Source organism: Anomalospiza imberbis, chromosome 3 (assembly GCF_031753505.1).
Source record: "Anomalospiza imberbis isolate Cuckoo-Finch-1a 21T00152 chromosome 3, ASM3175350v1, whole genome shotgun sequence".
In the NCBI taxonomy this organism is placed as follows: domain Eukaryota; kingdom Metazoa; phylum Chordata; class Aves; order Passeriformes; family Viduidae; genus Anomalospiza; species Anomalospiza imberbis.
The window spans coordinates 58,146,187-58,172,110 of record NC_089683.1 but is presented as its reverse complement, the minus strand read 5'-3'; the positions used below and the strand labels follow the sequence as shown (position 1 = coordinate 58,172,110).

Genomic DNA, 25,924 nt, shown 5'->3' with positions numbered 1-25,924 from the left:
TCCTTCAGGCAGCAACTAAGCAAATGAGCCACATCTTCCTGAACTAAAATTTATGAGAACAGTGTTTGTCTTTTCAGCTCTTTGCAGTATGACCAGGAACAGATTGGTTCCTTTCATTACTGTAATCAGCATCCAAAAAATGGAGTTTTTATATCACACTTGTTCAAAAATGAAGTTATTGGACGAATTTCATGGACCTTTCTAATACACATGAAGAATTTGGGGAAAGCAGGGTTTGGCTGCATGTATCAAAAAGTACTACTCTGTCAGGTAACACTTGATTTGATTCCAAGTTTCCCATTTTTACAGGCTTGGCTTTGGCCACCACATTCAAATATCAATAGTGAATTCACCAAACAGCAATGTGCACTTTTATCTTTATCACATATGCTTAACTTTGTTCTTCTGAACAAAGAATGAAGGTCAGAGCAATCTCACTTGTCCTCTTAAGTAGAGTTCCCCACTCATATATTAAACATATCTTACTTAGAAGTTATATGTCCATGAATTCACTCAAAGCATTTCCTGCTCTTTTTGTTTTGTTTTGTTTTTTATTAAAAGCTCTTCCATCACAATTACACAACGTGCCTAGACTGTGACAATGTCACAGCTCTGTCGTGGAGTGTATTTTCCTACAAAGAAATTTCAGTTCTTTTTGTAAATATGCATTTTTACAGAGTAATGCTAGGTTGAAAACACAGAAGGGTTTTCCCTAAAACAAAGAGAAAGGCCAGAGACCAATACATTAAAGGCAGCACTTTTAGACATGCCAAGGAAAGTACAGATACAGTCACATGAACATTGATTTCTGAGCAGGCACTGACAACATCCTGGTGCAAATGTAGCAGGAGAAGGGCCACCAGCTCTTTTAACATTACTCAGCTTAAAGGAGGAACAGCCACGAGACCACCAAATCCCCACCATCACTGCTGGATTATATTTAATGCTGAATAAAACATATACTGCCAGAATAGTGTAGATATAGAATTTAAGCATACAATATAGATTATTTGCTACCTTGATGATATGATTTAGAAGTCTTTCCACAAAAATAGGATCAAGAGCTAAGCAAGGCTTTGTATTTTAGTTCACTTGCTATATTAATTAGAAACACCCCATGTCACTTCACAATTTATTCTTACATAGACCTAGCAAGTAGAAATATATGAAAAAGAGTCAGCGTTGTATATGGACTACAGATACAGTCATTATATTGGGCTAATAAGCAGAGAAGCTCAATGATTTTGTAAACAAAGAGGAAAGTGTTGAATTTGAAGCATTTACAACATTTTCAATTTTCAGTTAGTTAAGGATCTAAGACCTTTTACAGTTTGCCTTCTATAACTTAGAGAAGTAGAAACAAACAGAAACTAATGTAGATATATCCTTATAAACAATGTCTTTGTAATCTTAGATTAAGAACTAGTTCAGACTAATGACAGTAACATAAAATAAAACATATTCCCCGACTTCCTCATAGCTTTTATCTGCCAAAAGCAATTAAAAGTACTGCACCTTTGGGGAGTCATGAGGAAGGGAGGGAATGCTTGATGAGGTTATGACCCTTTCTCTGATAAAAAACAAAAGATCTGACTCCATTCCACAAGAGACTGGGTACCAAAAGCTATTATGCTTTCGATTTTCCCCTGGAACCTGTTCACTCTTAAAGTCTTACCAGCAGTATCAGCATTACATTCAGATGTGCAGATCTAAAAAACAGTAAAAATAATAATAACAATTTAAAAAATTAAAAGTTGAGCTCTCAAAATCTGAGTGAATATTTTGGTTGAGTTTCCTCTTTGATGTGAACAACTCAACCCTGAATTCCAAGTTAAATGCCTCTGAGCAGACATATTCTGTACTACTGTTACATGTTAAACTTGCAGCAAAAATAACATATTCATGAACACTTGCTTTTGTTGGGTCTAAACCAGCATTCTTCCTGCACTCTTCTGCCAGGTGGAGCCTGGGTGATCACTTTCAGTTCAAACAACTGTGCTCGTGGCCATGACACCTGTTTGAGGGTCCATTCCCACTAACTCTCCCTAAAGCTCAAAAAAGTTTTCAACTATGGGCATATGTAATCCTTCCTTCAGAGCCTAAATGCAGGGAGTATGAGAGAAAAAACAGCCTCCATTGCACCAAGGAGATACATCATCGTCTAGCCCAGTTTACTCCATTATACACTAACAGCAATATTACTGTTGCTGCAGTATCTGAATAAGAGCAACAAAACAAACTCAAAACAGATCAGATTTTTTTTTTTCTTGTAAGGAAAACCTACAAAATTACATAATCTGAAATGGCAAACTACCTGGCTCCTGGGTTAAAAAAAAAAAGAATACGAAGGCAGCTTTTTCAGGTAAGATGTCTAGAAGTTTCTTTTACCATGCCGAATACAGTCAAGCCAAAATTATGATTTCTTTACTTCTGTCTAATTCAAGTTCCCTACACTACTACTCTTCTCTCAATATAGGACAGGAGAAAGCATTAACTTCTTCCATGCTCCTTGTTTTCCTCCTGTGATGGGATACTCTCAATTAACCAGTTGTCAGTGCAATAATATACTATTATAGAACCAGAAACCTGAGAAACAGAATACAATGGTTTCACAGATTTTCTTTTTCAGCTACCACTATCAGAATTCTCTAGGATTACCTTTAATCCTGTAATCAGAAAGACCATTCCACAATGGGGTTAAGAATTTACCAAAACCAAACTAAAATGATACCATTTTTTTTTTGCCAAGGGAGTAAAGTTGAGCTAGTACCATCATTGTAAAATGGAAATAGGCTCCTGTTTTGTTCGTGCTGAATTGTAGAATACGCTGTGATATCAGCTTGCTTTAGATGAAGAGATCCAAGTGCCTACTAGGATTTCACACTGTGATTGCTATCGCAAATTAGCCATTGTCATTGAACAATTCCCTCTTTTGGAGCACTGAAAACATAGCCTTGGATATTTGATTAACAAATTCAGTTCTCCAATGCATAAACAAAAGAAAAAGATTCCTTTGTAAAATGGCACAACAAAAGGTAACAAACCATATCACAAGCATACGCACATCACTGGCACTCCTTCCGAGGTTAATCACAGGCATCCAACCTGCCACCAGTGAGAAGAAATTTACATTCATCTGTATTTTTAATTTGCTTACCATCAACCTCACTGTTTACCTGACACTTTGTTCACTTACCATTTATACTGGGAGAAGTTATAAAAAGGCATTTCAAGGGAAATTCCAAAGCTCAACATAAATAAAGGATTAGTTGGTGGACACTACTTTCAAGATAAGGAGGTATATGCCATCAATAAAGGCACCTGAGCTAATTAAGCCCTTCTAACCACAGGATGTTTACTCTGTACAAAAATTGGCTTCAAATGTTTTCAATGTGACACTAGCTGCAGAATAGCTAACAAAAGTAGCTGTTTGCACAAAACAAAATGAAAACAGGATGACAAAAAAACCTTGTCTGGGTTTGAAACTCCAACTTGTTTGATTTCAGTATTAAGTTACTCAGTTATGAATGAGGGATGAAACAATGGTAGCCAGACAGAACATGCCCAATAAGCAAAAAAAAAAAAAAAAGCCTTTTAAACAGGATTATACCAACCACTGAGCAAATATTGTAAAAAAAATTAAAACCCACCAAAAACACACCTTAAAATCAGAGCTCCTGTTTGCTCTCCTTCAGACAGATTAGAGATTTGGAGAGCACAGATCATAATCACAGGCTTTATTTAAATATCATTGTACAAAGAATAAGCTAGTCTGGGCACTGCATTCCAAATGCAACCAAGTAATTATACCAAATCATTGGTAAACATAATCCCAGGACTTTGAAAATTAGCACTTACTCCTAAAAAGCCCAGATATTTGTGGTGTATTTTACAGGCAAATCCATTTTTCTATGTCATTTTCCAATCCTTCAAGTAAGGATAAGGTATCCTTTCATCCACCCTGAAGGACTGCAGTTTCAGAGGAAACCCTTAGATAGGTTTTTATTCTTCTTGGTGTTTATGTGCACATTGACCCCTTCAAAGTGGAGCAGTTTAATCTGTCAGTAAAGTGACACTTGCATTTTTAATTGTTTTTTTTTTTAAGAGCATGTTTCATGCTTTTTGTTTTGAATTGTAATCTGCATTTCAGCAGAGTTCCTCCTGGATTCTAGAACCATGATGCTTCTTCCCTTTAATTTGAGTGGAAGAGACCTGTGAGAGCTTGAGAGATGTAGTATCCAATTATCACTGTAAAAATATTTTAAGATTCTATTTGTCTATGATAACCATCCTCTGTAAATCCACAACCAGAGAGTAACTATCATTGTAATTTAATCTCTCAACAAAATCTGCCTCGTTGTGTTACAGTATGGGTAAAGCTTCGCCTGATACAGAGCCAGACACTACACCTCAGTTTTGTGTCCTAATAAGAACATACATCCTTCCAGCTGCAAACAACTATCTCCTGTAACAAAACAAGCAGTAGGTGTTAAAGAGCCTTACAGCAGTGGATAGTTACTACTTTATAAAAATAGGATTGTCAGCAGCAACATTTTTTGCCTTAGGATAAGATCTGGGACTACAGGGACAAAGAAGGATGGTAGGCAGAGTGAAACTTTATTAAGTACTAACCATGGAGGAGAAAAAAGAAAATTCCCCTGAGATGACAGGTTAAATTCTTTCCTTTGGGTAGCCTAGAACACTGTCAAGTTCCTATCAGGTTCCTTAGGCAAGTCAGGGACTTGTTTAAGTATTACAGGCAAGGAAATAAACAGAACCAGATTTCAAAGTCTCGTCCCAGAGCCAAAAAAAACGCCACTTTCCCTCTGCAAGCTGTGTCTGTTGCTCTGTGTAAAGCTATCAATTACATCCTTTCCCAACTTGGCATTAAAAGTATCAAATTGCCCTGGCTGGATGAGAAACAGCCTCTCATCTGCTTCAGAACCGATGCTTTTATTGCTTGAGTCCAGAAGTTCCATTATTTCATTAGCACAGAGTTAACACCAGAGTGAAGGGAAAATGAGTTACGGTCACTTTTTTAGCATGCATGAAGCAGAACATCTTACTAAGGCCTGAATAATGTTGAATTAAGCCTTCACATTTGCTAAAGTTGGGCAAATCCACTGCACAAAGTATGATTTACCCTGCAAAGTATTTTAAATGAACACGGATGTTTAGCCTCAAAGCCCAGTGGTAAGTGGGCTCAGGCATGGTTAGTCAGTTCACATGCAAAAAAACCCCTCAAACGAAAAAAAAATTACATTCCTGCTGGTCTTGCTCCTGAAATGTGGTTTGCATGCTGGGTGAGAGCAAGCAGAGGTAAGTGAATATGTAACTAGACACAGGATGGGACTGCTCCTTCTTATGGTACTACTGATAAATCTGCTTAGCTGCAGCATGAAAAACCAGCGCTTTTCCTGCAAGGTGGAAATTTTCATGTGAGTACTTAGCAACGAGCATGCCACTTCTCTGTATCTATGAATCCTTCATGAATTTAAAGTTACTCATTTGCTTAAATATCTTGTTCTGAGAGCTTTGTAGTACTGAGTCCAAATATACTGATTTCTGATTCAATAGGCACTTTTAAAGTTATGTTTTCTCTATGCTAATATTAGAATTGCTGCTATTGGCAGCATAGTTTATAGAAGGTGTTTCAAAACTAACTTATTTTGGCTTTTTAGCAGAGGAATGGCATTCAAAGTCCACATAAGCCTTCCAGACATTCCATCCCCACACCTAATTTAAACACAAAATATTGCTATTTAAAAAAAAAAAAAAAAAATTTTTTTAAACACAAAATATTGATGTGAAGATCTCAGAGTGTCCTAAACACACTGAATAAACTTCAGAAGACTATTCTGTGATACTAACCACAATTATTGTGTAGTTACAAGGACATAGCACAGTAACTTGGACTGTAAGCCAACCACCTATGACCCAAAACAGAAAACAAATAGATTTTGTCTGTCTGTGTTTGCGTATTTGCCTCAGGACACAGTTTCTTCAGGTTCTTCAGGGATTTTTTTTGTTGTTCTCAAAGTTGGCAATCCACAAATCAGCCTAGATTAGTCACCTCCCCAGAACATACTAGTGTTTCAAAAGGGATATATTTTAAGCAGAAATTTAGCATTAAATACAGCATCCTTAGAACTTTTAACCATAGCTGTGCATCAGTTTATTTACCACAGTGGTAAATAAAGCCAGTGAATCGCTGTACATTTCAGTTTCTTTTGCATCAGGGTATTTGACACTATACTCTTTTCAGTATTCAATACTGATGAAGAGGACTCTTGGCACTCTAGCAAGAGTAATCTCTTGTGAGAATCTGAAGAGTTGACATGGGATTTCTCAGTAATATAAGTCATAATTAGGACCATGCCAACAAGCAAATCTGTGAGTCTTTATTTTGATCACAAGTCACATGCACAAGGCTAGTAGACATAATATGCAAAAACAAACTTGACTACTTTGAAGAAGCAGATAATATTGTGTGCACACATGTGGATAACTAAGCAACTATTCAACATCATAGTAGAGGTAGGGGATTTTTTTGTGTTTCTGAGAACAGAGTTCTCTTAGACAACTTTCAGGAAATCCTTCACTGATGACTTCTGAGCCTAAATTACAAAATCCCACTTTGCTTTAAACAAATCCATTTCAGTTTTGAATGTTTCCTAATTATCTTCTGGTAGGTAAAAAAATAGGAAAGAAAAGAACCCACAAATCTCCAACATTCAGGGTTGTATTACACACAGGAACTGAAAACGTATTTCCCATTTGTTTGGTAAGTAGGCCACAGATTTCTTTTTCTTAATTCTGAAACCCATCCAAGTTAAAAATCTGAGCTCTTTTTCAAGCTTTGATTACTGTTTAGATTTCAGTGGCACATATACAAAACCACCCTAGAGCCTTCCCTTGCATTTTTATTAATATTTGGAATATAACACACATAAAGAAAGAAAGGTGGGCATCTAGGTAAGAGAGAGACCAGCCCTCAGCTTCCTTATGGTCTACTTTAGCAACAGCACCTCTCAATCAGGAGGTGCTTCTTTGGCAAGGAGCTACAAAAAGCAGTCCCAATCCTTCTCTCCTTTCTAATTCTCAGCCAATCTGATTATCAGAGTTTTCAAGTACTCTGCCAAGGTACTGAGAAAAGATCACAGGATAAAGTCTAACAGCTACAACTGTGTGATTTAAGAACGAAAGTGACTTTAAGTCATCACTTCAGTACTGTTTCCTCTAATTACTGGATCATTTCCTATCTGGACATTTATAGTTTTTGATTATACAGCTGCTAAGATACCTGTGATCACAGATGACTGCTATATTCAACAGTATCCAAAGTTCAAGGCAACAAAGTGAGCTCAAAGTAGCTTTTATCTTCCTTTCTGCTTAACCCTTCTAACACCCTGCACTATTATATGGTAATGCAAGTTACTGCTTCTCTGCAAACTCACAATACCAGGGTGGGCAGGGAAGAACATTACCAAAAAACCCACCCTGGATTTAAAAATTGTCTGTAAAAAGGGCTCTGTTATTTAGTAGTTTAGCCCAGTTTTACTCTTTAACCTGCATGCCATTCAAAAAATTTATTATCATTTTGGACTAACTCAGAGATTTAAACCAGGGACTGCTCTCTTTTCCCTACCAAGAGGGAAAAAAAAAAAAAAAAAAAAAAAAAAAGGGAATAAATTAAAAGAGAGATTTAAAAAGAAAAAGGGAAAAGAATGTGCATTAATTACAAGGTACTGACTGACCTGGATTAGCCTTTATTCCATGTCAGCAGAAAAGAATTCCGAACGTCTGCATCAATTACAAGGACTGCTGTTCCAAGTGGATTTCTTGTGAGAAATAAATTAATAAAATCAACTTTTGGCTTGTTTCTGGGCCTATGTTTAACCCTGTGTAGTCTACTAATGAGACAGTACCTTTCTTACAAAGTCTTTCACATTATTTTAGGAACAGAACAATATTCTATCTCATCAAGTTTCTGCCTGTACACTTTAATTCCAAATGGCTGGGGGACCAGTTTTCCCCTATTTATAAATAATCCTAAGCATCTTAATCAAGTGGGAATAGGGAAAAAATGCCTTCCAGACAAATGAAAAAAATGTGCAGGATTTCAGTGCACTAAAGCTCTAGCTCTTACATTTCAAAAAGAACATCCAAGCATTGTAAAGACTGCAAAAGAAGACATGAGAAACATATCCTGTCAGAAAATCTACCCTGTAACAATAGGCAAAAGAAGCTCAATCTGTTCAATTTACACAGTCAACAGGTACCTATCTGAGGGTCACAACCATTTCTTCAAACAAAAGTCTAATGGTTTAAGCTAAACACACAGACATGTTCAGTCTAGAAACAGGATTGAACCGATACCACAATTAGGGATAAAAATCTTCTTGTCATGGTTGATTCTACAATATAAGTTATTGGTTAAAAGACTAAATCTCTTTCTAAACAGTACAAGATCCCAGAAACAAAACCTTTGCAATTCAGGTCTTCAGCATCCAAAGATCACATTTTGCAGAGGATGGACTCACACACCTATTGCAGTACTTCCAGGCTTTAGAAACTTCTAGACACCTCTCCAACAGGTGCAGATTCTGTGTTAATTCTCTTCATCAGGAAGTCCACAAAACTCCTGTGAGGACAAAAATTCCCACATTTCTTCATACACCAAATCCAATAGGTAATACATGTATTGACAAACAGAATTACTGCTGAAATCAGCACTGGCCTTGGAAGAAAGACCAATTAACGTATACAATCAAACCATACAGTTTTGATTACTTTTACAATTTTAAACTTCAGGTTTATACAAGGGACAGAACTATCAAAGGTATTCAAACACAGAAAGTCTCATTTGTAATGGTTTTGCAGCTCTTCATAAAATCAAAGTTAAGAAAACGAAGATGTCATCTCTGCAGGGACACACTGTGAATTAAAGCCAGATGAAACACTTATAAGCCAAGACCTGGAAGATGTTGCTAATTTGGAAAAAGGTGGAAAAAAGTGACTTGCCAAGTGTTACTATACCTTGTTCAGTAGAAAGAGCACATATTCTGTAAAACTATGAAGTGTTTCAGATAAAATACATAGTAGCAGAACTTGCTTAAGTGGAAACCGTACTTCCAAATACATAATGTACTGGCAGAAAAATTATATCTGATGTATAAAGTGAAATATCAATTAGTTGTGCTTCTTGACAGATTGTAAAAACAACTATAGGCTGAAATGTTTGAACTGGGATTTTCATATATCTTTACAAATTAACAAACTAAGTCAGCCAAATACAGTACTTGAATACATCCAGACTTGAGGAAGCTTGCCAAAATGTCTAACTTGAAAAGATTAAGCAGGATCAAGTCTGGTCAACAGGCAGTATTTTCAGCTCTACAAGACTCAGGGGTTTTTTTGGTTGGTTGGTTGGTTGTTTTCTTCATTTTCTGGTTCTTTTTTCTCCTTTTAATATACATTCATTTTAGAGGAATTTTAAAGGTTTAAACCTGGAACCAAGAAGCCTTCCTGTATATCAGTGCTTACAAACACACTTGCTGTTTTATGTCAAAGGCAACCTAAGTTTGTTTTCTTTAAATTTAAAAATCAAGAAAAAGGCAACAGACAAAAACCCTATATTTTTTTCCCTCCATACAGTATCTTCAGTGTGATTTTTTCCTGCCCCACAAGCTTCCCTCCTCCCCATGTTCTCTGTATTTCACATTAAAGATTTCCTGGTATGACATTATCAGTGTGGCCTTTCCAGCTCTTTTATTCACATGCAGAGAAGGGTGTGGGTAACTTATAAAAGTAGCTGTAAAGTAAATATGCCTATAAACTCTGACAATTTTATAAAAGGCAGTTATTTCTCTGCATTCAGAAGTGACAACAATGCAGTGACATTTTCCCACAATAGGTAAGTGCAAACTTGGTTTTGGGTATTGTACTCTTCAGACACAGCAGTAAGCAGTAATTCAATGACTTTTAAATTTGTGAACCTAAAAAGCTCGTGCAATAATTTTTATTCTTAGTAAGACTTTGATTTGCCCACCCCTCAAGGAGAGGATCCACAGAAGCCAGCTATCCAGGTAGCCCAGCTGTCTTCCAAAGATGTGAAAATCTAAATACAGGCTCAGCACCCACAAAGAAGTAGAAATTAAAAAACTAAAAACAACCCCCAAAAACTTCTCATTTAGAAACACTACATTCTTAAAACACTAAAGAAATGTATGAAGCAGAGTCAAATCCCGCCCCATCAGGGCTCATAAAAAAATTTACCTCTATCCAAACAAAGTCAAAACCACTATCTTCAGGCTGTTCACAAGAAAGGGCTCAGCACTTAAAAATGTGTTGCAATTCTGGCGGTTTTGGCTCACTCTCCTGCACCCCGATTACACAAACACAGCCCCAGCTGGGGCCAATGCTAGCTCTGATAGGGTCATACTGCTCCTCCCTGGTGGCCAGGAGAGCTCAGTGTAGCACAGGGCATGGGAACATGCTGGTACAGTTGGATTTAGACCACAAAACTACTCCAAAGGCATGATCTGAATCATATCCACGTGTCTGCATCTGTCTGAAAGATGTGTGGCAAAATGGAATTGAGTTGCAGTATTAATAATGTGGATTCCAGGCAGGCCTGAAGTGATGAGCAAGTCATGGTCTGTGATGAATGCGCAGTATCTATATATGATACAAAAGTTTAAGTCACAACAGAAGATTGCAGAGCCCCAGCTGTATATAGAATCAGTTGCTCTAATTCTAAAGCAGAAACTCTATCTTTCTGATCTGACATAGAAGTTTCTGGAAGCAGTGTACAGAGCAACTTCCCCAGAAGCATAAAGCACTGTGAGTTCCCACAGCTGCTTCTCCAAATCAAATGAAGCTTGTCATGTCATCATGAACCCTTCAGCCCTTTTTTGGCTGTTGGCCAAAAAAACCAGTACTTACAGTATACCTGAAGCCTTGGAGAGCAGATAAACTTTATTGTCAGAAATCCTTAGGCATTAACGTAAGACCTGTTCAAAAAAGCCATCAGTCCCTATCACCCTGGTTGTAGCCACATGTTGCAGTAGGAGCTGAAGAACTGTGACAAACACATGAACTCAGGTTCTCAATAGCATTAGATTTCTTCACCATGTGAAATGCAGGCATTATTTTTCTTCAGCATTTCTCTTATGAAACACTTAAAATATTTCTAAGCACTTCATTAAATGCACAACATTGACAGTAAATATGCAACGAACCAAATATTTTTATTTGTTTTATATCTTTATCCTAAAATTACCATTTTAAGATGTAACCTGAAACCTCAGTGCTGCAACACAACTTGCCCATATAGCTCCTTGCACCCACAGATTTCTCCATAATTACAAGAAGCCACCTCCTTCCAGGATAGCAGTGTTCTTTTAAGACCAAAGTCCCAAGAAGTGGGGTCCAGGTATATAAGAAGATGCCGGTGTGAGTTTTTTCCTTCAAGAGGTTGAAATGAGATGAGAGGGGTGGCAAGCAGCAGAATTAACCAATAATCGGTAATAACGAATATGGATTTAAAATACAATTAGGACATTCATTCTTCATCAATATTTCTGAGGAGAGAAATGAACAGTTCATGATAGACTTCACACTCAAGAAAGTCATCTTTCTGTCACATGTCTTCTTTCTGTCACAAGGATTACCTAGCTAGCAGATGTCAGTGGAATGGGTCTTTAAATACTTTGCCTGTTTCAGCAGGTCACAAAATATTTATGTGGTGGGGTTGAGGAGGGCAGCTTTGGAACTCCTTGAATTTCCTATTTGAAATTTACCAAATGCTGTAAGATTAGACCAGTGACTCTAGTTAATATTGCTACTTCTTTGAAGGGGAAAAGATCCTCAAAAATTTTAGACAGCCTTTAAACAAAAATAATATATTTTACTACTACTCAGTTGTGGAAAAAAATCACTAATAACACAAGAAAATTTCCATTTATACATATCATACTTACAGTGTGAAGAAGGCTCTCTGTGTCTCTTTTTGAGTGACTACAGAGCTCCTAGGACTTAGATCTAATACCAAGATTCTCACAGGGTAGGGATCCTAAGTGGGGACCAAACCTTGAATGCAGCCGTTTGCTTTTTGGGAGAGCTGCAGCGGAGTCTTATCTTCCTAAAGGATTTCCTGTCGCCTGCAATTTGTATTCATATGGCAAAACCACTAAACATTCATGGCAGGACATTCTATCTTTAGAAACACTGGCTTACTTCAGATATTACCAGACAGAAGCATCTCCTGGCCAGACATCAGGCAAAATTCCCTAACAAATAGCCTCATACATGACTTGTTTCTTCCAACATTGCTTTCCATTGTGAAACACATACCCTCTCATGAGATAAGATTTAACTATGAACATGAAATTTTTATGCAGTGAAAAGTACAAATACATAAACTGATAACCACCCTTCTTAACAAACAGACATTGAGAGCAAGCATGTGGTTTATAACTATCTCAATAGAAAGTAGACAAAACAGAGCCCAAATAACTTGGATTGCCTGGCTTTCCTGAAACAAAATTCCTAGGACAAAATCCTGAACCAGATTTCCTAGGACAGAGGTTAAGCTCAAATTCTTACCACCTTAATCAATTTTTTGGTCATTCCATCATTGAAGCACAGGCCACATTGTGTGCATATGGGAAAACAAGTGTTTACTTCACCTGGAAGCTGTGTCCCTTTTAAATTATTCTACAATATATATGTTGCAGGAACCATTGCCAAGATGTATGTAATGGAATTTATTTTAACACCCACTCCACAAAAGCCACAACTAAGAACAATTTTTTTTTTAAGAATTTGTTAACTTCTTATGTCTTGAACTGCACAACTGGTTTTGCAGCACATTCTGACAAAGAGATGACCAGAAACTAATGTGGATATAATTTAAAGAATTAAAGTATCCTGTTTGCTCTTTTGCCCGCACCACTAATGATCTGGGTACAGTACAACAAAAGCAGCCTCCCACCTTTACTCCCCCTTCCCTGCTCTCCTCAGCTTGCTGACTCTTCAAGAAGTTGACTTCAGGAGTTTGACATATCGCTTCAAAATTTTTTATCGCTCATAAAACACCAAAGCTACCTCCCCTTCTGGTTTATCAGCAAGCAGCATTTACCCCCTTTTTAAACTAAATAAAACTACAGGCAAGCAAATAAAAAATCAAAACTACAACTAAGCTTTCCACTGTATATATTAATCTCTCAAGTTGAAATTTAGCAAATCAAGGCATCTCAGACCACTTCTAATGCCAGTGGCATAGTTTGAAATTACTGTTAGACATATAACTGGATAAACAAACAACAAAAAATAGTGATACTTACTACTAGTAGGCTTACATTTGCTATCTGTATAGCACCTGTCAAAATTCTTCAGAATCAAGTGGTCAATAATGGGGAGGTACCTGTGCTGCTGCAACTCAAACAGCAAAATGTAGTTTTGCCTTTATTTCTACTACTTTGGATCTTTTGGTTTTAAGGATATGGTCAGCACAAGATGAAAGAATGTAACCTTGACACTGTCATTTATCTTAAGAGTTGCAGTTCACTTTAATTGGTAGCAAGTAATCCATTTTTGTCTGTTATCCTTCCATGTCCTTTAAGTTACTTTGGAAGAAATATGGCCGGGGAGGAGGTAGAATCAATGAATCTGAAAACAGATTTCTGGCTTGTCAATTGAATAAAGCAGCAAGGCGAAATATGACAGAAATTCCAAAAGGGAGGGGAAAAGCACAGTTGTGGGGATGAAAGCTGATTTACATTTAAGAAACTGTTGAAAGACTAACTGTTACTATTGCTTATTTTCTATATATTAAACCTGTGCAGTTGCCAGCAATCTGGACCGTGTTTCCACAAAATGACATGGAATATATGATAGTAAAGAAAAAACCACCACCAAAAAAAAAAAAAACAAAAAAAAAAAAAAAAAAAAAAAAAAAACAAAAAACACCCAAAACAAGCCATTATGAAACTGGCAAAAGAAACAACTTTAAATCAGCATTTTTAACAGGAAAATTTTCATTATAACTGTCTTTTTAGGCTGTTTCAATTATTGCAGAACAGCAATTTAACACCTAGTAGCTGTTTAACAACAGTAACTGTTCTGTTTGGTGACAAAGTCTTCCCAATAAAGGAATCTCAAGAGAAGCAATGGTTATCAATCCCAATCTAGAAAGAGCAGATGCAAAGCATACTGCTAAGATCTGTAATCACAGAATAGTACATTTATGTTTTTACTCCAGGTCATACACAGCTAAGACTCCAGTATTAGAGTGTAACTTCTGTTTGGGGCCTTCTCCAAAAACTATTATGGTACTCAAATTACTTTTAAACACAAAAAGATAATTTAAACCTGCAGTAACTGTTTTTAGGATCAGCAGCACATTTCTGAGGTGGTAAGCAAGACACACACTAAACATATCACAAAAACTAAAAAAACTATTTATAAAGGAGTGTTCAATCAATCTTTTTGTCAAGCATTTTACATACACAGCTAAGCTCAAAATAATTAATAAATTCAATAATTAGACATTGTTTATCTTTCCTGATAGAAAATTAATTTTTACACTTCAATACACAGATAATCAGTATGCCACTTCTTTCTTTTCTCTAGCAAGGAACCTTTCCTCCTCCAGGAATATTTGAATTGTTTTAGATTTCTCTCAATTTGAAAGATCAATTTAGAAATAAATTACTAACATTAGGACTCAGAAGGGCTTTAAAGAAACTAGCTGGTTTTCATCAGATTCATCACATTTGACTGCTTCATGCAAGCCACACTTAGCCTCCCTATTTTGAACTACCCCAAACTGGTTATTTAATATGTGCACATTATGTGTGAAACATTATACACATAATTTTACATTGTGTGCAATTTATTGATAAAAAAGCAAAAAAAAGCATCAAACTCAAATGCTACACTTCTTAATTGCTTGAGAACTAAGAATTAGTTACCCTTGAAACAGAAAAATATAAGTAATTCTTTGAAAATGGGATCACTGATATAAAAAAACCCTCCATAGTTTTCTAAACCTCAAGTTTAGGCAGTTCAGGCCACATAAACTTTTTATAATTCGTGGATGACTGGAACACTGGTCTTTGGCAGGATATCAGCCAGTCAGGACACCAGGGAAAGTGCTCGGCATTTGAAGAACAAGTCATTCTACTTGTTAATGGCCCAACCTTTGTAATCAGTGACTTAATCACCACTACATTACAGCAACTGCATCTTCACTTCTGATGAAGAGCAGGCTTTCCTGTACTCAAACATTTCACAACGTCCAGAACAGTCTGCCTCTCACTGCCCTAGATGAAGACAGCCACCACCATCTCCTCCTCCTCTTCACTGAGCTGAGGAAGTTTGGAAGCCCGTCCAGTTTCAGCCGGTTGGCGACTGAGAAACGAAGTGGGACCCAGCCAGAGTGGCTCAGTGACTAAGGCAGTTCATGGAAGTGCTTTCAGGAAAATAGCCAGTTGATTCAAGGCTGTGGTTTAACACCTCAGGCTCTAGCAGAGAACATGAGCTGTGCTGCACACCGCAGGGGCTGCACACAGACGGCTTTAGCAAAGCAGCTGGCTTCGGCTCATGCGAGTGCTCAACTTCAGTGGACTGGAGGCTCGCCCAGATGTCAAGAGTTATGACAAGAGCCATTATGCCTTGTGACAACAGCCTACAACCCCTTTTTCAAAGGAAGATGTGCTACCCTCTTGCAGCGTGCATAGGGAAGCCAGCAATTTAGTGAGGAGTCAGAATCAAAATACCCAATTTCATCACCCTTCCACTTCACTTTTCTCCCATTTTCAATCAGATTTCAAATCTACTTAGGCTTCATCACCTCCTTTTATAAACACTAGGGTTAAGAATTTCAGATACCATCTTTATACAGAGACTTCCTCCTCCATGAAGATACGATTTTGGGGGCATTAAAAGCTGCTGCAAAATGAGTCTATGAATAGTAACTAAGGAATAACCTGGCACAGGAAGATGAAATTACTGGGGATAGTGAGGATATAAAAAGCATGTACTATGTTTTCCCCATCACTTTTCTAGCTTCCAACCATTTTCAGCTAAAGGCCTTTCCTTAGTTTACAGTGGCTCATTTATTTGGAGCTGTCTTCTCTGGTCTCCCTTTCAACTCATGAGTTTTTAAAATTCACAATATTATTTTGTAGGGAGGTCTACAATGTCCACCACCTTCTGCATAAATAGCCAAGGTCTTTTATGTTCCATCTCACCCACTCAGTGTCAGCACACAGATTTTTTGGTGCCCATCTCAGCCCAGTGATGTACCATTAAGCCTACAAGTGCACTATCACCATAGTTTCCTATAACTTCACATGCACACAGGAATTGAAAAAGCTTTAGAGAAGATGCTTCATTTTGCCGTCTCAGACTGTGTTTCTTTAAAAGGGGTGTAGTAATAATAAAGTGTAACAACAGCTTTCTCCATTACACATGATGCACTGAAAGCCCACACAGCTCTGGGGCAAAAGGCAGCATGCAGCACTTACAAGCCTGTATGACCACACCCTGGCATTCCTGCCATGAAAGAATCAGCCTTAGCAAAATCTGGAAGTAGGAAAACTGCTGCTCTTTCCTTCACTGCATTTGAAGTGTATGATCCATGGGGCTGTGCTTGCACGTTTTTCCTGTGCAGTGTTGCACATTACAGCAGAAATAGCACACAAACCTAAGTCAGAGGAGTTACAAAATGCAATCAGATTTATCACAAGCAGCAATAGAAACAGCTGGTAGGCTCCCACTAGTGCCATCAGGTACACAATGCAAGGAAAACCACTGCTTGTTGCTGTAGGATATTTTACAATGACATAAGCTTGTTGTCCACAGGGATTTGTCAGCGGCTGTTTATAAAGTCCAGGTGTAACATTCGTTTCCTTCAGGATGCAAGTGTGGACCATGAAGTCAGTAAGAGAGGATCCAGCTGTGGGAAGTCATGCCTCTTACTTAATGAAAAAGCTGGTGTGGGAAGAGGGAAAGGAAGAAGACTTTATGGGAATTTAACTTCCTCATGTCGTCTTCAAATATGCCTACTTTAAGGCACAGAAAAACAACCAGTCAAGCTGACTGGGGAAACTGAATAAAGGTTCCCACATTGGCATATATTTTCTAAGTGTTTTGCATAGAGCTACTGCTAAGGTAGCACTTGACTGATATCCCCAAAACTTTGAGTCCGTGAATCTTCCAAATAGATACTAAGGCAGACCTCATCTGGTTTCTTTGCAGCTGTTCTTTATGTTATGAACAGCTGTTCACAGGTATTGTGACAAAAAATTAATCCACTATCCACAGGATGAAACAGTTGTGTTTTATGAAAAAAATATTCAGTATCATCAAAATTTTTGTTAAGCTAGAAAATGTTTTAATCCTATAAAACAGATAATTTTTAGTGAAAGAATTCTACAATCATTCCCCAAATTTTTGCAAATAAGTAACTCCTCAGCTCTAGATACCATCATGAGCAGCCACTGTGAATCACAGCGACCTCTCTTAAGGGGAGATGAAGAATTTGGGCAGTGGCTGGGGTGCTGCTGTCACAGCCTCATTTCCAGTGGTTAACTATACTAGAAGTTTAAGAGTGACTTTTCAGCAAACACAAGCAGAAAAAAACTGCTAATTCCTTTGCAAGCTAAACCAGAAATACACTCAATCCACTTCCTGGTATTGACACAGTACATTGTTCTAAATGCATCCATTGTAAATAGAATATAATAGCTTTGCCAAAGGAAAGCAGTTAAGAAATAGTTATATGTGGATCATGGTAGGAGTTTTTTTGTCTTAATTTGTTTGTCTACCACTCCTTGATAGATAGACAAGCTTCTTGAAAAATATTTTTCCCTGTGTGATATACACACACTTCCATCTTTCCCACAATCAAATCTCCAGGTCCTGGGTTTTTTCTCCTGATAGCACAAAGCAAGCATTGACATTTATAAATACAACTGTTGACTCTAAAAGGTTTGACAGAAGAGGTGGCAGAAAAGCAAATAGTCTGCCCACCCACTGGGGACCCTTGAGTCAAGGACTAAGTTACAGTAACTTAATTACAGGAAACTCCTTTCTCAATTGTCTGCTCCTGTGTGCTTCATGGCTTAACTGGAGTATATGGAGCAGTGGGTCAGGGGCAGGGTGGGGCACTGCTAGGTTAAAGCAACACTGGCTTTTTCAAAGTTTCCAGATAATCAGTTACTTGCCAACACTTTGCTCAACCCAGCTTGACCCTGATGAACATTAGAGGTTAATTGTTAGAAATTTGTAACAACAATACACCTTTTTCTTTTCTCTTAACCAATGACTGCAAGAATATTTCTTTGGGGAAAAAACCAAGCAGTACTAAGTTGTTATGATTTCTGGAAATAATTACAAAAGTTCATATAAATGTTTATGCACATAAGGAGCATTGCTATTTTAATCATGAGAAATGAAATCCCACTTCTCAATTCTGACTCAGTCATACCAGTAAAATATTTCTACATACCAGTTAGCTGTATAAATGCTAAGTAAATAGAGATGTATATGATCAAAGACTAACTATGGAAGTTTATCTTGTAATCCATGTTGCAGCAGCCACTGTCATATATGTCTGACCATTTTTTCAGTAAACATTATCATAACATCTTTGAATGTATTTATTACAATAAACCAACACAAACTCTCATTAACTTCCAGCACTCATGACTTCATATCATTAGAATGTTTTATCTATAGTAGAGCATTTTCATCAAGACATAACAACAGGTCTTTTAAGTGCAGTTGCATTATTCTTTTTTTTTTTTAATCTAAAAATTAGTTCTTAAAGAGCAATTAAAAACAAAACATCCAGATTGAACCTGGATAAAGTTTTGTTTTAGTAAACACTGCATTTGTTAAAGCACACACACAGAATCACACAGAATATTCTGAGTTGGAAGGGACCCACAAGTATCAGCAAGTACAACTCTAACATGAGTGGCCCATACAGGGGCCAAAGTTGTGACCTTGGTATTATCAGCATCCTGCTCTAAGCAACAGAGTAAGGATATTTTATACAGACTCTGGAATAACTTCATGAGCTCTTATCACAACAAAGTACAATGATAACTGCAATTTAAAAATGAAGATTCAGAATAATCTCATCATTTCAGTTAGCGATATTTTATTGTAGGTTTTTGCTTCAAGTGGACTCACTCCAATGCTTTTAGCATAAGCATTTATTTATAAGGATGACACACAACATCTGCATCAGAGAGAGCTCAATCTTTAAAAGACTAGCTGTAATTGCTTCTCCTCTTGTGTTGAGAGTTCTCCCAGTAACATGTTAAGCTTTACAGTAAATTTTAGAAGGCCTTCTGCAGTTAAGCATAATTTAATACCCTTTACATGAAGAGAAATACCTTTCTCTACTATATTTGATGCACTTCTTGAAATTATTATTGCAGCTTGTTCCTCCATGCCTTTCAAATGCCAAAACTCAGGTTCAAAATCTAAAAAAATACTTAAAACTAAATTTGAGACAACTGTCTTGAGGCATAGAATAAACAAACCTGAGCTGTAAGCTTTAGTTTAACTAAACCACACATTTTAATTAATATAGCCCTTGTGTGAGGACAGAAATAATCTGGAAAGCAAGGATATACAAGAGCTACTATAGTTTTTACACAACACTGTCAGAAACACCTCACAATCTTCACAAGAAATAGGAAATTTTTATGAAATGTTTTAATGACACATCCAGCAGTGATTCTGGGGAAGGAATCAAACTAGGCAGGGCTACAATTGTTTTCAAATAATTAATTTTCCCTGAAATCAAGTACAAAACCTTCAGATGTGGGAATTTAAAATTAATAGACCTCAAGAGGAAACAAAAATGGTCTGAGTGAGCATTTCAAGATTCTAATGATTTAGAGAAAATCATACAGACAATTCCTCCTTGTATCAATCAACCCACACCTTAAATGTTCAGCTTTGGTTCTGTGAGACTCAAGTATCCCATAGAAAAAACTGGCTTCAGTTAACAAGATCTCTTTAGCAAATGGGACAAAACATCTCCAATGCTGAAATCCTAGCAGTGCACTTCCCCATTATTACATATTTTAGTACTACCATGGATGATGGGCTAGGGGGGGATGGAGAGGTAACTCAAAGACAAATGAAAATTTCCTGCTATCTAGATAAACATGTATATATAATACTAATCCAGCTTTCCTTTAAAATTAAGGCCAGTAAGGGAAACTAGTTTTTAACTTCAAAAAATTCTTCACAGAATCCAAACACTTCTTTTTTTCTTTCAATAGACAAAAGAATGGAAGAAAACTACTAACCTTCACTTCTGGGCACAGGCTCTGTAGTACCTGGTGTTTTATCTGGCATCTCTGCAGACACAGGCTTAGTAGAACCTAATGGACACAAAGCAAAGGCAGAGTTCTCCATCAAAACCAGTATATTTCAGTAAGGCACTCCCCTGCTCCACAGCCCCTGTGAAGGATGGGTTTTCAGCTTTCATCACTTCTGTGTCTGTGTATAAGAAGTGTAAACAGACAAAACTCTCTCAGGATTAACTGCAATGCCATTCAGGAGGCTCTCGGATGTACTACCAGGTAGGCACAAAAGAACCTTCTCATACCTGAGAGCACTAATTACATCTGGTGAGCTTCTGCCTTTGATTTCACACATTTTTCTGCCTCAGTTAATTTCTAGTGAGAGGTCTATGAACTGGGATGGAAGAGCTGCTTACGCTCAGGTACTGCTGAAGTTAACCATGGAGTGACCATCCAGAGGGTCACAACAACCTGCATCAAACAGAAAATCCCACTAACTTAAAGTTTTACTACATTGCAGAGCACCAATATTTCTTCCAGCACAGCGTTGGGCAGAGAAGAAAAGGCTTCTCAGGAAGGCAGTGAACACATCTCCTCTTACAGCAACCTTATGTACCCTCTGTGGTACTGGCCAATGGTCAACATGTGGCCACCACACACTGGCTGGGATTTTGTATCCTCTTTTCCAGCACCTTTCAATATTTTCCCATCACCAGCAATACTGACACTCCATTTTACATCATGAAAGCCTCAAGATCAGACAGGATGCACCAAGACCAGACAAATCAGAACAAGGGTGATTCTCTGTCTGAAGGAGTTTGTGTGCCAAGTGGGACAGGGACTTCACCTCAGCTGACAATTCACACAACTCAGTGCTGTGTACAGCACTGTACAGAGTGCACTGCATTGGAAGTATTCACAGTACAGCCTTAATTCCTAATGAAGGAATTATCTACTTTCTAACAACACTGAGGTGAAGAGCTGATTTTGCATGCAGTTTTCAAGACAGCCATCAGATCCAGAGTTATTGGAGGCCTCCCTGGATAATCCGGCAGCAGAACTGAGATTGAGCTCAAATAAATGGCCCTTTTTTCCTCCCTTCTTAAATTACTTTCCTTTCAAATTCATATAGCTTGCTTTGAATCCTATCCTCAGACATAAAATGAAAACATTTCTCCCCTAGTATCCAATAAAGAGCTTAGGTTTACATTACAACCAAACTATACAAAATTCATAGGATTTCTTAAGCTGTTTCAGGTGTATTTCAAGTATATTTGTCATATTTTATTTGCAAATAATGTTTCCAAAATACTTGGAAACATTAGACACATGTGAGGCTACAATCCACTGGCACATATTAGGGTAGAAATTAATTTCTATTTAGCTGATGGAAATTCTACTAGATTTTCTATATGATTTGCTAGATCAGCCAATTCATCTCTACTCAAGATATAATCTACCACATCTTACTCAGGAATCACGTTGTCCTTGATAAAGATGTTTCATCCACATAACAGTACATACACTGAAGACAGTGAGCTAGCTAAACATCTTCTCTAAATCCCCCAAATTAATAGCTGAAATGCTTATCCACCTGAAGGTCTGGGTTTATGAGTTCATAAAACACAGCTGGACAGTGCCACAAACTAAACAAACAAGTGTGCCCACAACAGAGGCTTAAACAACTACAAAAACCTAGGGGTCTCCAAACTCCTTTATAAACCTGCTGTAAAACAGAACCCGCTCTCCAGAAGACAATTAAAAAGTAAATCTGTTCTTCAAACAGTTACTCAAATTTAATTATCTATGCTTATCATCACTAAGCAGCTGGCTAGAATAAATACACCAACTAATTCTAAAACTTGGCAAGCTCATGTCTAACCCTCTGCATTCAATGATGCACTACATATTCTCTGAACATTACACCAGTTTATAAATCAAATTCCAGTTATCCATTGATTGACTAGTAAACTTGATAGGAACCAGTTAATCACATAATACACTTAAAACAAGAAATTTCATCAATAAATAATATATTTACTTTCTGTGACTAATTTTAAAACACAAAAAACATTTTATTTAAATTTTAAATGAATCATTTCATATCACTTTTTCAGGAAAAAATATGTTAAAAATGGAAAAACATGGATATCCACGTATTTGTTTTCTGGTTTTGGTTGTTTGGAGTTGCATAGACTTGAAATAAATATGTTAAGTAAACTTCACCATGAAAATGCTCACAGAGTCACTTACATGTTAATGACAAAATAAAAAAATAAAATCACTAGTCTCAGAAATAATTTTGGGCTTATTTACTGACACTTTGTAGAGGTGCTAAACACACGCAAGAAAAAAAGACTTTTTTTCTTGCCTCTTCTGCCCTGATTTTTATTTACATAAGTCAAATCTTTTCTTGTCTAAAGTAGGCCAACCTTTTCTACTTGGCCTTCTAAGGAAGTGACAGCCTTGCTTTTCTGTTATCAAAACTCAAAACCAGAAAGCAATTTTACTGCAAGTAAGGCACACCCCAACAGTCATTTATCCAAATTTAATGGAGTTCCTGTGCTTATCCCTTGCTATGGAGTATGACCTATCATTCCCAATACAAAACCAAGTGAGATTCAAATGGGCGTTGAATGACCTTGTCATTTTTAATAATGGAATAGTAGCTTGAAAGCTGGATCATTCAATTACTGCACACAAACCAAGGTATTTATTGAACAGGTTCAGACCTGCCACTGCTACAACAACTCTGTTTCAAGAGCTCATTTGGATAATCCATGGCAATTTTAAAAACTACGATCCCACTAATGGTTTTCTACAGACTTGCCAGTTTAGCAGCTCTGCATTACAAAACATGTTAGCAAGGGCTTAACATAGCAACAACAGGTAAAAGAAAGCCAGCCTCTGTGCCTAGAAAAGTGCATCTTCAGAACAATCTCTAGAAACTCTCACACCTCCAAGATCCTTGAGTCCAGCTGTTAAACTGACAGTGTCCACCTTGAGTCCACCCCTAAATCATGTCCCTAAGCGCCATGTCTAAGTATCTTTTAAATATCTCCACATATTTCCATCTCTTCCCTGGCCAGCCTGTTTCAATGCTTGAAAAACCCCTTCCATAAAGATTTTTTCCCCCAAATATTCTTGTCACTGTCTGTAATGGTTTTCAGTAATGAAACAGTTTGAAATATGTTGCTGCTTTTTCTAAAGCTTACAGGAGATTAGTTGTGCCAGAATTGTACAACCAGGTGCAAACACGACACAGTCTTCAGCATTTTTCCAATTCATTATCAATTGAAAACATTACATCTAAAAACTGCAGTCCAGTAACATGGCACAGAACAGTATTTTATTGCTTCTTTAAAAAGTACACGACTCTATATATTTTTTAAAATACCTTTCCCCTTTTTGTCTCATTAATGCAAACCACTTGCATGCTATTGTTAGAAATTGCAGGATATACTAAAAAACTTTAAAAAAAAGAAATACAGAACTCTGCTTTGTTTTCTGTAACACACCAAGTTTTGAATTATTCAATAAACAGAAGCAATGTTGAGCATTCCTTTATTCATAAAATTCCTCCTTTCAATCTAGGAAGGAAATCTCTGAAAAAAAACTATTAATCAGACAAGGAAACTAAATCTCCCTCTCTGCAGTAAGGCCATGCTGGACTTGTATAAAATCCAGTCGAAAATCAGCATTTGGGGTACAAGCTTGCTAGTAAATATAAGAGGAAATAATGCTTGCTCACTTTCTATACAAATAACTTTCACTTATCCAGACAATATTATTAATAGTAGTATCCCAAAGTTTTTAAGCACCTTATAAAAAAACATTCCAGACCCTTCTAAATACTCTTGTAATATAATTATTGAAATAGTTTAAATTGTCTCTGAACCTCAGGCTCAACTATTTTAGTAGTCCATGAGGTACCTTGTATTTTTGAATTCATCAGTCAAAACTGCTACCTATTGCTTAGAGCACTTTTTCACAGAACATCCTAGTAAGAGAACTTGAAATACATATGCATTGATAATTTATGAATAAACACAGCCATACTGTTTACATTTCTCAGTTAAGCAAAACTCTTTAACAGCAACCAAAACCAGTCAGATGTATGACCATGCATTTTCATGGGCCATAATCAGCCAGGGCCACCCAAACAGGCATACTGGGAGGTCCTATTTCAAGAAATTTTTTGTTCCTACCAGTAGATTGATTTGCCTTTAAAATCCTGAGCTGCTAAAAACTGCAAATCAGCTTTAGCGTTATGAAAAACATAAAATCCTTTAAACACAGCATCTAAGCCAATAGTGTGCTGTAGGTGAGTTAGTAAAATTTATTCAAATTTATATTACATGGGTGGCTAAAAAATACTTTTAAAAATCATGCTCACAAAAAATATGGATTACTTGTGTTTCACAAACAAATATATTCCTTGTCTCTTTAATTAACTGTACTTTGCAAAAAAAAAAAAAAAAAAAAAAAGAAAACCATCAGTAAGGGTTTCCACCTATTCAAAATCACTATTTTAAAGTTTCATGGACAAATTTCCATTGGAGAGAAGACTTCTGTTTCACTTTCATTCTTTGAAAAATTTATTGCTATATTCTCAAAAAAGCTTTAAGGTGCTTGAAAGAGACTATTGTTTGTCACAGGCCTGTTTGCAGATGTAACTATGGAGCTCAGCTATGTATTTATGTTGAACAATAATCATCACTAACCAAAATCTGACCTGACCCTCCTCCTTTGTGTCAAACCCTTGGCCTTTAGTCTAATTCTGATCCAAGTAACCGGAAGTGATCATATTCAAGAAAGTTGGTTGGATTTCATCAAAAACTTTTCAAATACAGTTACTTTTCAATGACACACACTGCACTTTTCCCCCATCTTCCATAGACACAATCAACATTGATATAAGATTCTGCTGTGGTCACTTTTTTCACAATCAGAATACATGTTCCCTTACAATACTTTATTACAGTTTTAAATGCAGCCTTTTACAGATTAAACAGTGCCTTATACACATATCAGTACATGTAAAACAACTGAAGTTCTGAAATTCTACATTACATACTGTGCATTTAACAGAAAAACTATCTGTTGGTTTATTTTTTAAACAGTATCTAGATGAGTTCTGCTGCAATAAAAAAAGGTGTAAGAGTGGTAGAAATAAAATAGGTATTAGTAGGTTTTTTGACATGAAATATTTTGCAAACAATTAAGGACAAATAAGGACAAACAAATAAGGCCCAGAGAGAGCCTGCACACACAGCCACCCTTCTTGGATGAATGGTACTGGATGCTGCATTTCTGAATGTAAAACAACTCACAGAACCCCAAAACCAGCACTCACATTCTCAGGTTCCACAATGAACTCCAAACTCCAAGGATGGCTATGGTAAAATTCATACTCACACAAACACACTCAGACTCTGACATTTGACTGTTAAACATTGCATATTATCTTTGTTAGAAAATAAGGACATCTGTCCCTGATCTAGTTTTTGCCATTTGTTTGCCTACAAAATCCCTTCTGGAGCAGATGCATTGCTGCTCTGAACTCCGCGAGAATAGCTTTGATC

The 25,924-nt window shown here is 36.9% G+C and overlaps 1 protein-coding gene across 2 annotated transcripts in view; it reads right to left on the bottom strand.

Annotated features, from left to right (window-relative positions):
* PLEKHG1 (pleckstrin homology and RhoGEF domain containing G1) overlaps positions 1-25,924 on the bottom strand; it is a 126,415-nt gene that overhangs the window by 69,856 nt on the left and 30,635 nt on the right. For both annotated transcript variants that reach the window (XM_068184588.1, XM_068184587.1), the window contains one exon: positions 20,343-20,417. In XM_068184588.1, coding sequence (XP_068040689.1) covers positions 20,343-20,391 — 49 coding nt within the window. In that variant the 5' untranslated portion in view covers positions 20,392-20,417. The remainder of the gene's footprint in view (positions 1-20,342; positions 20,418-25,924) is intronic.